Consider the following 16,385-nt stretch of genomic DNA (forward strand, 5'->3'; position numbering starts at 1 on the left):
CTCTGGGCCAGGCCCTTTCTCCTCCTCCCTCTCCCAGGAGCCCTCTGGGGGGCTTCTGTAACCATCCGCATTTCACAGATTGGGAAGCTGCTCGCCACGACCTCACTGCACCAGTGCTCTTAACCACGAGACCCGCCGAGGCACGGAGCCTCGCCTGTACCACTGATTGTCTCCTGGCCTCACACAGCCCGGCAGGGCAGGAGCGTCTACCCACCACTGATACAGTCCCATTAGCCTGCCTTGTTCAGCAATCCTGGGACCTCGGCTGCCTGACCTTGCTTCTCTGGGCTTATGAGCTCGTCTCCAGGGGACCCTGGGAGTGAATCCTGGCTCAGAGTGGTGCCCAGCTGTAGCGGCCATAGATTTTGGGGTGCCATCAGCACCCTCAGGGCTGCCTGTGCCAAGGACCCAGCCAGACTCTTAGTATGTGGCGCGTATGCCTTCCCAGCAAGCTGGGTACCAGAACTGTTCACCCACTTTATGGATGAGGAGACTGAGGCCCCTGGGTGACCCTGCACTCTGAGGGGTTGGGACCCCACATTCCCAGGTTTTTTTGGGGGGAGGGGTGTTCTCATCAACACTTCCGGGAGGGGAGGCCCGGGGCTGGGAACCAAGCCAGCTTCCCCTGGGCTCCACCACCACAGTGCCCTGTAGCGCCAGGCAGGGAATCCACGAGGCCCCAGGAGAGTTGTGTGCAGACACCTATGCACACACACACTCTGCAGGCTTAATCGCTGAGGCAGCCACAGACGCGCTCCACTCCCTCCCCTGCTGTGCATGAGTACCTGCTGAGCTCATAGAACCAAGCCGGGGTCGGCTAAACTCACCGGCCTACCCCCTGCCCAAATCCTCACGCCACAGTCTTTGGCAGGGCCTGTCAGCTGTACCCCACAATTGCTTGGCATTCTCACCTCTTCACCTGCACTGAGACCACCCGGTCCCGGCTCCTCCTCATAGGCTGGGATCCCAGCTCAGCCTCCTCCCTGGTCCCCTGCTCCTCCCATTCACTTTTCATCCAGCCCGGGCCACGTGTGGGATCTTAGTTCCTGGACCAGGAACTAAGTGGAAGTTAGTGCTTCCTGCAGTGGAAGCATGGAGTCTTTTTTTTTTTTTTTTTTTTTACCATCTTAACCATTTTTTTTAAATTTATTTTTGGCTGATTTGGGTCTTTGTTGCTGCGCGCGGGCCTTCTCTAGTTGCGGCGAGCTTCGTTGCAGTGTGCGGGCTTCTCAGTGTAGCGGCTTCCCTTGTTGCGGAACATGGGCTATAGGCGCACAGGCTTCAGTAGCTGTGGCGCACGGGCTTAGCTGCTCCGCGGCATGTGGGATCTTCCTGGACCAGGGATGGAACCCATGTCCCCTGCATTGGCAGGAGGATTCTTAACCACTGACCAACCAGGGAAGTCCCTAGCAGCCAGAACTTTCTGAAGCACAAACTTGACCCTGCCCGTTCTTTGTTCAGAACCTACCATGGCTCCCCAGTACCCTTGGGAGAAGAGCCCAGGCTGCTAACTGTGGTGAACGGTACCTTGGGGGGAGGGGACTTACTAACTCCTACAGCCTCATCTCCCTTGCTCTAACTAGCTGTGACCGCTTACCCCCTGGCACCCTTCCCTAAACTCAGACACACCTCCAGGCACGCAACTCTTCACCTTACCCTATGCATCCTCCAGGTTGTAGCTCCATGGCTCCTCCTCCAGGAAACCCTTCCTGACCACCTCCTCTGGGACACTGCCCCCCACCCACCAGCTCCCTGGGTTCCCACATCCCAGCCCTGCCTGCTGTGGGTCATCACTACCTGGAGACAGGTCTTTCTCCACTGGACTGAGCCCTGTGAGGACAGAGCCAGAGCTGTCTTGGTCACTGCTGTGTCCATAGCACAAGAGGAGTCGCTCTGGGATCATTTGCTGAGTGCATGTTTGCATAATCCTGACTTTCACAGACACAGGCACACAGCCAGAACTGTGGACCTTGATGAGGTCTGCATTAAGACATCGGTGGAGAGACTGACATACAGTCAGTCAACAAATGTTTCCTGAGCCCCTCCCCTGGACACTGCTTTGAGCTGGGGGTTCTGTGTACACAGCAGGGATCAAGACAGCCCCAGGCCTGCCCTCATGGGGCTCAGAGCCCCACAGAAATCCTGAACGCTGAGGATTTCTGATGTGTCCTTTCAGCCGTTGACCCAACAAACAGTTGTGAGGCCTGACATTTCAAGGGGCAGAGGGGAATCAGGTAGGCTCCTACTCCTACACGTAGGAGCCACTGTTCAACACTTGTTATCATGAGCCAAGCCCTAGTCTAAGTGCTGCGTGTGGTTCGCTTCCTTAAATTTAATATTATCCATCTCCACTACTTGCCCAGCTGTCACTCCACTCCAGCCTCCTTGCGATTTGTTCCTTCAACATTGCCATGCATGTTCCCACCTCAGGGCCTTTGCACTTGCTCTTCCCTGTGCCTTGAACACTCTTCCCTAGATATCCACATGGATCCTTCACTGTCTCAGCTGTCTGCTCAGATGTCACCTTAGACCCTCCCTAAACTTCCTAACCCAAATATTACCCTTCGAACTCAAGCCATGCATCCTGCTTTAATCGTCTGTAAGACTGCCATCACCATCAGACATATATTTGCTTATCTCTTTTCCATCTGTCTCCCCCACTTGGATTTCAGTTCTATGATGGCAGGGGCTTTTGTCTATTGTGTTGTGTGCTGTGTCCCCAGCTTTTGGAGCAGTGCCTGGTACTGTTACCCTGTGTGCAATGACTCTAAGTCAGATGTTCACAAGAGCAGATGAGAAAACTGAAACCCAGAGAAATTAAGCAATGTGTCCGAAGTCTCACAAAGTAATGTGACATAAAGTGCTAGAACAGCGCCTAGCATGTGGAAGAGGTCTATACGTGTCAACTATTATTCATGTTTAATCCTCACAACCATCCTATTACACCCATTTTACAGATGAGGAAACAGGCTTACAGAGATGAAGTCAGTTTCCTGAGGTCTCCTAGTAAGTGACAGACCTAGGATTTGAACTTAGGCAGGCTGATTCTGAACCTTCAAATCATAGCGTTTCTGGCAATGCCCTTGTCATATGCAGACTACAGCCTGCAGGCCAAAACCAGCATTTTCCAGTTTTTCTGTAATTTTTAGATGTTTTAAGTGGTTGGAAAAAATCTCAAGAAGAGTATTTTGTTTCCCATGAAAGTTATACAAAATGCAAATTTCAGTGTCCATAAAATAACGTTTTATTGGAGCACAGTCATGCTCATTGTTTCGGTATGGTCTTTGGCAGATTTTGTGCTATGGCAGGGTTGAGTTTTGAGACTGTCTGGCCCTTAAAGCCTAAAGCAGAGCATATTTTCTATCTGGCCCTTTGCAGAAAAAGTCTGCTCCATATTTTGCATTATAGCAGTAGTTCTCCAACTTGAGCTTGCATCGTATCACCTGAAGGGCTGGGCCACAACCTTGAGAACTGTTGTAGACTAGTCTGCCTCCTACGAGCAGGTGCCAGGGCTGGCTTGGTGAGCGCTGTGCCTGAGTACCCAGTGCAGGCTCTGGCACACAGCAGGTGCTCAATAAATGTATGTCGACTGAATCAGTGAGTCCATGTAGGCCATGAAGAGTAGAAATGGAACACTCAAACTTTTCACAGGGAGACAGAGGACATCAAACCTTGGCTCTGTGGTCTGAGGGTGCCCGGCATCCAAGCTGGGACCTAATGTCATCCCATCTTTCTTAGGAATAGGCCTAGAAATGTGATCTAACCAAATGGCTGCCCCTCTTTGACCCTCAGTCTCCTCCTCTCTGCAGTAATTCTGTCACCTTCCTCTGATGCTGGTGCAAGGTGTGAGGTATCTGTGAGGCCCCCAGGTAAGCCCAGGGGTCAGGCACTCAGCTCAATATGTATCCTGGGGGCTACACTGTTACCATTCCTGGACTAAGTTACTGAGCCTTTGAGCTGAAAGTGCTACGGGCTATTACGAAACTTGGAGGAGCTGTGGGGAGGAATAAAACATCCATCCATTCACTTAATATAAACTTTTTGGGCACCTACTGTTTTTCAAGCGCTGTTCTGGGTGCTGGGGATACAGCAAGGAACAAAACAGACAAGTCCTACAGCTGACATCCTAGCTTTAAACTTTTACGTATGATCACTCCCGATTTACTCAGGTTAAGGAACTGAGCTGTAGAGAGACCGTGGAGGTTTCGAAAAGATTATCATCATTGGCAGCTATGGAGCTCTGGTAACCTCCTGATCCCAAAGCTTCCCTTCGAGACAGAGAAACAACAGGTCAAGTCCGGTTGGCAGACCTGGGGTGGGCAGGCCTCAGTCTTCTTACTTGCTCCATGGGTAGGTTGTGACTGGCCCCAAGCAGGACTCAGTGGTCTCAACCAGAGCAATGGGCATCGTCGCGGGCCGGGCCCCTCCTGTGCCCCGGCCTCCTCTTCCCGGCCGGCCCCGCCCCCGAGGCCACGTGACGCGTGGGGGTTTTCCCGTTTCCCTGGCGTGACGTAACGACAGGGTGCAGGCCAATGAGCGCGCAGGCCGGCGGCGCCGGGGAATTCCGCCGCCCCGCCCCCGCCCGCCGCCCGCCCGGCCCGGCCCGGCGCCCCCCGCAACCCGGGCGCCGCGCGTCCAGCCCGGCCTGCGGCCCCAGCCCCTGCGTCGCTCTCCCGACCCGCGATCGTCCGCCGGACCGTGCCACCTGGCCGCTCGGCCTGCCCGCGTGTGTGTGTTTTGGTCTGGGCTGGCCTCCGGGCCGTCAGTCCCCACTGGTTGGGCCATGCCGAGTCGCCGCGTCGCCAGATCGTCCGCTGCGCCGGAGCTGGGGGCCTTGGGTAAGAGGGGCCGGGGTTCAGGAGAGGAGTCTGGGGCGGGACTGGAGATGCGGGAGGCCTGGGGTCCTGGAGTGGTCTGGGGGTTCCTACAGGAGTCTTAGGGGTTTTGCGGGGAGAGTGTGACGGTACCGGGGACACTATATCAAAGGGAAGGAAGGAGGCAGAGGATGGTGACCGGGTCCGGTCCAAGGTAAGAGAGAGACGTCCCACTAGAGAGTGAGAAGGGGGCGGGGCCTGACCCTGAGGCAAAGAAGGGGGCGGGGCCCGACTACGAGAGGGGAGGGGCAGAGCCTGACTCGGAGAAGGAGGAGCGGGAGCTGCTCCTGAGGGACTGGGCGTGGCCAGACACAGACAGGGAGAAAAAGGAGAGGCCTGGCCCACAGAAGGGGGCGGGGCCTGACCATGAGTGCGAGAAGAGGGCGGGACCTAAACTCAAAGAGGCAAGGTCTCACCTACTCAGAGTAAGGGGCGGGGCTTAAGGGAGATACGGGGAAGGGGCCGTACTCGGAGAGGGAGAAGAGGCGGGCCCGACTCTGGCAGAGAGAAGGGGGAGGGCCTGCTCTGAAAAATAGAGGGCGGGGTCTGACTCAGAGAAGAAAGAGGAGGTGGGGCTTGCCTCTGGAGAGAAGTGGCAGGGTCTGAGGGAGAAGGGGACGGGCCTGACACTGGAAAAGTGAAGAGGGAGGGTCTGACCCTGAAATAAGGAAGAGGGCGGGGGCTTTCCTAACAGGCTGAGAAGAGCTCCTCCAGGCCCTTCTCAGCCTTCTTAAGGGAGAGAAGGAGCAGGGCCTGAGTGTGATGAAGGGTGGGGTGACTGACAGAAACTAGGGAACCTGTCCATGAGTTAAGGAAGGAAGGCCGGACCATGCGGGCTATAAGGGTGAGGGGCATGCTCCAAAGGGGCGGGGCCAGGAGAGGAACGGGGTGGGGCTTGGGAGATTCTCTGGTTCTCCCGCCGTATTTCCATCACCTCCTGAGACATGCCTCCATCCCTGCAGGGGCCGCGGACCTCTCCTCGCTCTCGCTCGCCGTTTCCAGGACCACGGGTGAGAAGCCCTCCACAGCTCCTGCCCATCTGCACGCTCAGGATGGGGCAGGAGGAATCCTATGGAGGTGGCATTGTGTACACCTCTGTCTGGGGGTTTTGCGGAGGTCTACCTCAGCTTTCCTCAGCCTGTATCCCTCCCTGCCCGTTGAGATGGGGTCCCCAGATGCCCCTACCTCCCGGGTGATAAGGATCTGGGGAAGTAAAACTAACGACCTATTCACTCTCTAAGAGAGTCCTCTTTAGAGATTCACTATGGTAGTGCAGAGCGTAATAATTACATTACTGGTGCCACCACCCCTTCACTGTAAGTCACTTCCCTTCTCTGGGCCTCAGTCTTTCTCATCTGTAGGATGGGCATAATATCAATGCCTCAGAGGGACCGAGAGGATTCAATGAGCTGGTACAGCTAAACAGTATCAGTATTAAAGCAATAACAGTATTAAAGCAGTGTCTGGCACACAGTTAAGGGTCACCCAGAGAACTGTTAAAACAGAGTTTTGGGCCCCACCTCCAGAGTTTCTGATTCAGTAGCTCCAGGATGGGCTCTAAGAGTTTGCATTTCTAGCAACTTCCCAAGAGATGCTGAGAACCACTAGTCTATAAGGCCCCTCATCCTGTGCCATCCAAAATTCAGTGCTGCCCAAGGAAATGCAGAAGCATGGCCAAAGGATGACATCATCTCTCATAAATGTGCTGGAATTTGGAGGGCAGGGATTGAGCCCTGCCACCAGGAAAACTCAGTGACCCCAGTGGGCTGGGTCTGAACCTCTCTCGGGAGGTAAAATCTTGGGATGGACCCCAGAAGTGCTGGCGTGGCTGTGGAGGAGGCCCTGCGGGTTCTCTTAAGAGGTTTGTGAGTTTGGGAGATAGTGAAAGGTGGGAGATGGCATTGGGAACAGGTACTGCCAAGCACTGGTTCTGGGCAAGAGCAAGGTTGAGACTTTTCTGACCCAAGACCTAGATCTTTGGTTTCTTTCAATTGAGAGTAATTTCCGACGTTGTCCACTCGGCAGATGTTTATTGAGTTCCAATTGCATACCTGGCCCTGGGCTGGGCAGTGCTGAGCACTCAGCAGTGACCAAGACTGCCCTGGCTCTGCCCTCACAGGGTTCCCTACCTAGATGTGGAAGCAGATATGTACACAGTGAATTAAATGTAGGATTATAAAATGTGATAAAGGCCCTAAACAAATCTTGGGATCAGTGACACCTAAATAGCATGGTGGGGATGGGAGAACGACTGAGATAGACTGGGAGGGAAATTTTCCCTCGTTTTGATGGGCCAAACACATACTGGGCCCTGGGTATACAGTGGGGATGGGGCAGGTGTGTTTCCTACTCTCTGGTGTTCACAGTCTACAGGAGACAGATATGAATCACTCTAAAATAAGGTCATGTCAAATCCTAGCCAGTGCCATGAAAATGATAAAAACAAGGCACCTAACTGTGAGTGACTGGAGTGGGGGTTCTGGGGGATATCTTGGATAAAGTAGTCAGGGAAGACCCATCTAGGAGGTGACATTTGACCAGGGACCTGAAAGTGGAGGAGGAGGCATGCAAAGATCTGAAGGAAGAGCATTCTGGTAGAGACCAGCCTGTGCAAAGGCCCTGAGGCATGAAAGACAGCTGCTCAAGTGTGGCCCATCCTGGCTGGCCCTGAATGGTGGCAAGTTTGTGTGGGAGTTTGGGAGGGAGGCAGGTTGTTATTTGAGCTGAGCCCTGAATAAAGAGAAGAAGTCCCTAACATTTCCTGGCTGAAAGAGGATTTTAGACAATAATAATAATGGCTAAGTTTTATGGAGGGCCTGAAGTGGTCGGACCCTGTGCTAAGCAATTTCCCAGTGTGCTTCTAAATCTTCATGTTAATGCCTGAGGTATATCAGACATTTTTTTAGAGAAGGAGGCTCAGAGAGGCTAGGCAACTTTCCCAAGGCAACACAGCCAGAAGTGACAGCCGGGATTCAAACTAACATCTTTGTGACTCCACACCCCGTGCTCTGAAACCATGTCTTCCAACCTCCCCATTTTATAGACAGACAATCTGAGGCCTAGAGAGGGGAAGCAATTTACCCACATCCATAAAATAATGTCTCCCAACACCTTACCCAACAGCAGCCAGTATTTATGTATCGTCTACTATTATGGCAGTACTAAGTGCTTCCCGTATATTAAACAGCCCAACCAGACAAACATTATTATTGTGTCCATTTTATAGATGAAGAAACCAAGGCACAAAAAGAGTCTAAATAATGGGCTCAAGGCCACATGGTTAGCAAAGAACAGAGCCAGGATTTGAACTGAGGCAGTACAAAACTTCAGCCACAGCTGCTCGGGCCTCAGTTTCCCCTCGCAGCCTGGGAGCTCCTTGAGGGCTCAGACAAAGTCTAACTCATCTTTGGATCCCCAGGTCATCCAGCACGAATGCCTGAGAAGGTGTTTCCAAGTTGAAGTGACTTGAAGTTGGCCCTGCCAGTGATCTGTAGCGTGTCCCTTCCTCTCTCCCAGCCTCAGTGTCCCCATCTACCAAGTGGGGATGTCCTCCCCACCCTGGTGACTTCACAGATCACATGAGATAAGCGGGGCGGGAAGACTGCTTTCCAGGGAGCAAAGGTCTGGCTCTGGGAGCCACTCCCCGAGAGTGGAGGAGGAGGACAGGTCTGGCAGCAGGGCAGGCTGGCAACGATTCAGTGGCCAGCAGCCAGCGCAGGCAACCCTGGATGGGGCATCTGGCCCCGGTCTGCCCTCCCTTGCTGTGTGACCCCACAGGCTTGCTTGCTCCCTCTGGACTCCCCTTGTTCTGTCTGTGGAATCATGGGAGGTTGGTTTCCATCCTTCACGGTCCCCTCCAGGGCTGAGCTTTCCTGAGGAGGTGATAAGGGGCTTCCCCAGCATTGCTGTCATTCCCCCCTCAGGAAGTAGGGGCAAATCCCGGATACCGGCTGGGTACTGCTGGGGACTGGCATGGGATGCAGAGGGAGGTGGCTGCCTAGAAGTGAAGGATCAGCGTTCCTGGATCTTCAGACACCAGGAAGTGATCTCCCGGGGTCTAGGGCGGGCTTTAGGGAGGGCTCCACCCCCACATTTTGTTTAGAATCTTGGGCATCCATTTTTTTCCCCTGGTGATGAGACCCTTGGCTTTTCCTTAGATTCTCAACACTGCTTCATAATCCCCGATCTAAAGGTTTTTAGGGGGAGGCATTTGAGGGTAGCCTGACCCTGGGACCCCAACGTTGGGAGCTGAAGGGAGGGTAGGCCAGGAGGGAGAGATGGGGGTTAGGGCTTAACATCCCAGGGAGTCAGAGCCCAGGATTTCCCAGGATGGAGGAAGGGGGAAGGGCTCCGGGAGGGGATGGGGTTGGGGAATCTGTCTTAAAAGATGAAAGTCTTGACCACTTGCTGGACCTCACCTTTCTCTTTCTCTTCCTTCCACAGATGAATTGGGTGAGTATCACAGGGCAGTTCTGGGGGGAGGCTGGGGAGTCCAAGTGCTCACAGAGAGGGACCTTGGCCTTCCTTGTTGGGGAGGAGGTCACAGTATGACTTCTGGGACTGCTGGGGAATTTTAACAAAGTCATGTGCTCCCAGGGTACTTAGCAATGCTTGACACTTAGTGAAGATTCAGCATATGCCAGCCGTCTTTAATATTAGTTACTGTTACTACAACTATTGTTCATTCCTTCGATGGGTTGTATTGAGCACCTGCCGCACGCCAGGCACCGTTCTAGGCACCGGGGATTCAGCCACGAACCAAAGTCCCTGCTCTCTTGGAACTGATACTCTAGTGGCAGAGACAGGAGGAAAAGGAATAAAGAACAAAATAATGTTAGACTGGGCTAAGGAAATAAACAGCAAGAGGCCTGGGGAAAACACACTAGATTGGGCTTTTCTGAAGAGGTGGGCTGAGACCGGAAGGATGAGAAGTAGCCAGCACGGGTTGAATGGGGGGAAGCGTGGAACAGGCAGATGGAGGAGCCAGTCCAATGCCCTGAAGAGGGAGGGCCGGTCTTGGTGGGTGCAAGTGACAGAAAAGAGGCCAGAGCGTGATGACAGGGGGCAGTGGGAGGCAAGAAGCCCAGGACAGAGGGGGCCCGTCCACAGAAGGCTCTGTGGCCAAGGTCAGGGGCGTGGGTTTTGTCTTTGTCCTGTTTTCCCGAGATGAGTGGAGTTTGGGGAGAGTTTTATACGGGGAAGGTGTTGACTTTGACTCTTAGGGAGATGGGAGCCACTGGAGGCTTCTGTTCAGAAGGGGACAGGGTCTGACATCAGATCCCTCTGGCTGTGTTTGGCAGATAGACTGGAAGAGGCGAGGTGGGGAACAGGAGTAGTGGTTCAGATGGGGAATGGCGGAGGGTGGCCCAGGGAGGGAGCGGCGGGCGTGGGGACGGGTGGTGGGAAGGTAAATGTGTATCTGAGGTAGAGGCAGGAGAAGGTCATGGATTGGACACAGTAGACGTGCGATCGCGAGCAGCTGATAAAAATGTGCGTCCTCACAGCTTGAGCACCGTGGATGGTGGTGCTGCCTTCTGAGATGGGAACGGCTTGGGCAGAGCACCTGTTATTCTCGTTGTTATTAAATGGGGCAAGATGGAGGCAGGGGTACCTGTGACTTGGTTCTACCTTGATCCAGGTGAGAGGTGATGGAGGCATGGGTTCAGGAGCTGTTTCGGAGGTGGGTGGACAGGAGGGTGCAGGAGAAGGAGAAACCAGGCCGACCCCTGGGGTTTTGGGCTTCAAGAAACGGGGGGGGGGGGGGGGGACGCTACGCGTCTGTTTCCAAGAAGGAGGGCAGGGGCTTTTCTGTGTTCGGAGCTGACGCCCCTGCCCTTGGCCCACAAGAAATATGTCTTGAAGAAATGAACGGACGGGAAAAGGCGAGAGCAGCACAAGTCTGGGGGTAAAAAAAGCCTTTTCTTTGACAATCAGCGTCATCCCTAGGTTTTGCTTCTCCCGCAGAGATCATCGACGAGTACATCAAGGAGAATGGCTTCGGCCTGGAGGGGGCGCAGCCGGGCCCGGGCGAGGGGATGCCGCGCCTGGTGTCTCGCGGGGCGGCCTCCCTGAGCACCGTCACCCTGGGCGCCGCGGCGCCCCCGCCCCCGGCCACGCCGCCGCCCTGGGGCTGCCCTCTGGGCCGGCTAGTGCCCCCGGCTCCGGGCCCCGGGCCGCGGCCGCACCTGATCATCACCGAGCAGCCCAAGCAGCGCGGCATGCGCTTCCGCTACGAGTGCGAGGGCCGCTCGGCCGGCAGCATCCTCGGGGAGAGCAGCACAGAGGCCAGCAAGACGCTGCCCGCCATCGAGGTGGGCACCAAGGGCGGTGGGACTCGCGTGTCCCCCGCCCCGGAGATGCATATGCATGTATTTCATTATTCGTGTGTTTTATGGTGGTTGTTATTATTGCTGTTGCTGTTGTTGGAGCAGGTGATACCACTGTCACTTGGCCTTAAATTTAAAGGGCATTCAAAGAAAGGCCTTCTCCCCGGCAATTTGACAGCATTGGCCAAAATTATCATTGGTAGCCTCCCGGTTCACCAGTGAGGCCTTAAGAATCAGAGTATCTGGATTCGAATCCAGGTACTGCCTTGGGCGGGTTACTCGCTCCCTCTGTGCCTCCTCCCCTACAAAATGGGATAATACGGACTTCCCTGGCGGTCCAGTGGTTGGGACTCCACACTTACACTGCTGGGGACTCGGGTTCGATCCCTGGTTGGGGAGCTAGGATCCTGCAGGCCCTGTGGCGTGGCCAGAAAACAAATTAAAAAACTGAATAATAATAATAACCAAGCACCTGGGGTTGTTGGGAGGAGTAAATGAGTTACTTATACACGCCAAGTACCTCCAACATGGTGAGTGCTCGATTGAGAGAGCTTCTAGTATTACTAGTATAATTATTATTATCATTAGTACTCTTAGGCCGGGCCATTCCACTTCTAGGAACTTATCATGTAGATATGCCTGCATCTGGGTGAAAGAGGGACGTACAAGTTTCTCCCTTGCAGCCTTGTTTGTATAGAGAAGAATTGGAAGTTTCCGTGTTAATCATCAGGGCACTGGTGAAATAATCGATAATCTACCGATTGCAGTCCTATGCAGCAGGGACAAATGTATCTGTGTAAGTGTGCAGATAGATATAAATACATACAGCTAATACAGAAAAAATTTTAAATGAAGCCATCCCTTAGGTACTGATGTGGAAGTATCCATCTCCAAGATATATTCATTTTGTTTAAATTGAGGTGCAGAATTTTGTGGGTATTATACAGTTGACCCTTGAACAACATGGGTTTGAACTGGGCGGGTCCGCTTAAACGGGGATTTTTGGGCCTCTCACTGTTGTGGCCTCTCCCGTTGCGGATCACAGGCTCCGGACGTGCAGGCTCAGCGGCCGTGGCTCACGGGCCCAGCCGCTCCGCGGCGTGTGGGATCTTCCCGGACCGGGGCACGAACCCGCGTCCCCTACATCGGCAGGCGGACTCTCAACCACTGCGCCACCAGGGAAGCCCAAAGGGGGATTTTTTTCAACAGTAAATACGATCCCCAGTTGTTGGAATCCCCCCAGGCGGAACCGCAGAAACACGGATACTGAGGACCAGCTATAAGTTATAGGTGGATTTCCCACTGCAGGCAGGGTTGGTGTCCCAGCGCTCCCTCCCCCACTCCCCACATTGTTCAAGGTAAACTGTACTACCGTGTCTGTCAAAAAGAGGGGAAAATAAGATTTTCAATTTGTATTTGGTAGTATTTGCGTACAGAAACTCTGGAAAGGAAAACAAATACAGGTGAATTCTTTTTTGGAGGCAGTGCTGAATGGATAAGGTACAGACAAGATTTTCAACTATACCCATCTTTATTTTATTTTATTTTTTATTTTATTTTTGGCTGTGTTGGGTCTTTGTTGCTGCGCGGGCTTTCTCTAGTTGCAGCGAGCGGGGGCTGCTCTTCATTGCAGTGCATGGGCTTCTCGTTGCGGTGGCTTCTCTTGTTGCGAGCCCAGGCTCCAGTAGTTGTGGCGCTGGGGCTTAGGTGCTCCGCGGCATGTGGGATCTTCCTGGACCAGGGCTCGAACCCGTGTCCCCTGCATTGGCAGGCGGATTCTTAACCACTGTGCCACCAGGGAAGCCCTTTATTTTGTTTTAAAATTTTGGATCATATGATGTGGATCAAAACATTCAAAAATATGAAGAGTCATGTTAAATTAACATAACTTAATTTAAATTAAAATGAACAAAAGTCCCCCATTCCTGCCTCCAGGTTCCCCCCGCCACCCAGAGGTAACCATTGTTATCAATATCTCATGGAGCCTTTCAGGAGTATTTTATGATTAATGATAATACAGGCAAATATATATATACGTATATACTATCCCCCTTTTGTACATAAAGGGGAGCGCGCGTGCGTGTGTGTATATAAAATGTGTGGGGTTTTTTGTTTTTTGGGTTTTTTTTGGCTGTGCCATGCAGCTTGTGGGATCTATTTCCCCAACCAGGGATTGAACCCAGGCCAGTGGAAACATAGAGTCCTAACCACTGGACCACCAGATTCCCTTCCAGAAGTTATTTGAGTGACACACATGAAGGAAATAATAGATGAACTGAGTCGTTCTCTACAGCCCTGCTTGTAATAGCGGGAAACAGGAAACAACCAAAATGTCCACCAATAGGAGACTTGCACAATATAGTATCCTATGTCCACACGGTGGGATGAGATGGTAAAGAGAATAAGGCAGCTTCAGTCATGCTGATGTGAGCTCAGCTCCAAGATATATTCTTAAGTTAAAAAAAACACATTTTAGGACTTCCCTGACGGTCCAGTGGTTAAGACTCTACGCTTCCACTGCAGGGGGCACGGGTTTGATTCCAGGTGGCGGAACTAAGATCCTGCAAGCTGTGTGGCATGGCCAAAAAATAAAAGTTAAAAAAAAAAACAACTTCTGGAAGTGGGATTGCCCGTCAAAGATAATTTGACGGCTGTTGCCAAATTGCCCTGCCTGGGGGCTTGCATGCATGACTGTCTCTCCCAGTGATTTCTGAGAGGCCTGGTTCATGTGCCTTTCCAATACGGAGACTTCATGTGTTTCTGGGTCTTTGCCCAAGTGTCCGTGGACCCTGAATTATGTCCTCACCATCCCACCAGCCCTGGATCCCGGGCTCATCTGCTCCCTGACCTCCAGCTTCCTCCCTGGTGACCAGCTCTCAGTCTCCTCCAGATTTCCCCATACAAGACCACCAGAGGGGTGCTGTTAAATTACATATCTGCTCCTCTCCCCTGTTCAGAATCCTCCTTTGGCTCCCTAGCACCCTCAGGAGGAAACCCAAGATCCTCCCTGAGCCTCTAAGACCTTTCATGGTCCGGCTTCTCCTGCCCATTCCCATCCAGCCCTCCTCACTCACCACCATCCAGCCACCAGCCCTTTGCCTGTGCCATTCCTCCTGCCTGGAGTGCTTTCCACCTGCAGCCTGGTCACCTCCTATTCACCCGTGAGGCCTCAGCCCACCTCAGGGACGCCATCCCTGACCCTGGCCCCAGGTCCCAGCTCCCTCGTGTGAGATCTGTTTCCCTCTCCTCTTCCTCAGTGGGATTTGTACTCAGAGCTTTACTTGGGGGATTAGCAGAGCAACCCTGTCCTACCCCAACAAGTTTGGATTTTAGGGTCAGAAAGACTTGGGCTTTGGTCCTGGCACTGCCATTTACCAGCTGTAAATGTAGGGCAAGTCCAGTGCTTCCCTTGGCCTCAGTTTCCTCATCTGTAAAATGGGGATGAAGCTCCTGCCCCCACAGGACACTGTGAGGAAACCAGGGAGATGGCCCAGCACTGGTGTACAGGACCCCTTACTCAGACAGGTGGTTGTAGTTGTTGTTATTGGATTTGGCTCCAGGTGTTGTGGCCAGAAGTAGCGTGTTAGTGGGACATTCTGGTGAAAAGAACGGTTTACTTTGAAACGTATATTCCATCACTGGCTTTTCAGGAATGGGCAAGTGTGGTACGTTAAGGGGCAATTTTGTAGCCCCTCATTTATCTTTAAGCATTTTGTCTGTTTTTCCAATTTGATAAGGGATATTTTTTCAACTTTATGTCTCAACTTTTTTGGAAAAATTTTAAACCTATGCAAAATAGACAAGGATAGCGCAATGAACGCCCGCATCCTTTTGCCACATTTGCTTTATGCCTCTCTCTTGGTTTATTTTTTTGGCCATGCCGCGAGGCTTGTGGGATCCTAGTTCCTGGACCAGGGAATGAACCCGGGCCCTTGGCAGTGAAAACACAGAGTCCTAACCACTGGACCGCCAGGGAATTCCCAATGCCTCTCTCTTTTTTCTTCTTTTTTTAAAAAATAAATTTATTTATTTTATTTACTTTAGTTTTGGCTGTGTTGGGTCTTCGTTGCTGCACGCCGGCTTTCTCTAGCTGCGGTGAGCGGGGGCTACTCTTTGTTGTGGTGTGTGGGCTTCTCATGGCGGTGGTTTCTCTTGTTGTGGAGCACAGGCTCTAGGTGCACAGGCTTCAGTAGTTGTGGCTTACGAGCTTAGTTGCTCCGCGGCATGTGGGATCTTCCTGGACCAGGGCTTGAACCCATGTTCCCTGCATTGGCAGGCGGATTCTTAACCACTGCGCCACCAGGGAAGCCTGCCTCTCTTTATATAGACATTTACGGAGGAAGATTTGAAAGTGAGTCAGAGATATGACACTTCACTCAAAATGTTTCAGCCTGTATCTCTCAAGAGCCATGACTTTTTTCTACAATGTAGGACCTTGTCTAATCACAGTGCTGTTATCACATTCTAGAAACGTAATATTCATGCAAGAATATTATCTAAGATTAAGTCCATAGTCTAATGATCCCAGCTGACCCCAGATATCCTTTATACCTGTTTCTTTTCTTGTCTGTTTGTTTAAAATCCAGTCCAGGATCACGTGCTGCCTTTAGTTGTCAGGTGTTGCTATGGTCTGAATGTTTGTGTCCCCCACCCTCCAATTCATATATTGAAACCCTAACCCAGAAGGTGATGGGGAAGGTCCCTTCCACCATGTGAGGTCACAGTGACACAGTCTGCACCCAAAAGAGGCCCTCACCAGAACCCAATCGTGCTGTCGCCCTGATCTTGGGCTTCCAGCCTCCAGAACTGTCAAGAAATAAATTTCCGTTGTGTATACGCCACCCAGTTCATGGTATTTTGTCACAGCAGCCCAAACAGAGGAAGACAGGTGTCTTTGGTATCTTTTGACTTGGGTTCATTCCTCAGTCTGTCTTTGCATTTCAGGACAGGGACATTCGTGGAGGACAGGAAAGGCGTTTTGTAGAATGTCCCACATTCCGAATTTATTGGCTGTTTCCAGATTAGATGAGGTGATTCATTTTGGTGGGAATACCGCAGCGGTGGTGCTGTGGCCCCCTAGGCGTCTCACGTCATGGCCATGGAGTGGCAGGTTAATATCTGATGCTGAGTCGGAGCCCGTGGTGAAGGTGATGTATTAGTCAGCTCGGGCTGCCATAACAAAGTA

At 52.5% G+C, this 16,385-nt stretch overlaps 1 protein-coding gene across 1 annotated transcript in view; it reads left to right on the forward strand.

The window, feature by feature from the left end:
• The first annotated feature begins 4,594 nt into the window (after positions 1-4,594).
• Positions 4,595-16,385, forward strand: part of RELB (RELB proto-oncogene, NF-kB subunit) — a 29,362-nt gene continuing 17,571 nt past the window's right edge. Inside the window, exons 1-4 of the mRNA XM_029243657.1 lie at positions 4,595-4,838; positions 5,837-5,884; positions 9,318-9,326; positions 10,839-11,185. Coding sequence (XP_029099490.1) covers positions 4,784-4,838; positions 5,837-5,884; positions 9,318-9,326; positions 10,839-11,185 — 459 coding nt within the window. The 5' untranslated portion in view covers positions 4,595-4,783. The remainder of the gene's footprint in view (positions 4,839-5,836; positions 5,885-9,317; positions 9,327-10,838; positions 11,186-16,385) is intronic.

This window comes from Monodon monoceros, unplaced genomic scaffold (genome assembly GCF_005190385.1).
Source record: "Monodon monoceros isolate NGI ecotype Baffin Bay Population unplaced genomic scaffold, NGI_Narwhal_1 Super_Scaffold_10, whole genome shotgun sequence".
NCBI classification, from domain to species: Eukaryota; Metazoa; Chordata; class Mammalia; order Artiodactyla; family Monodontidae; genus Monodon; species Monodon monoceros.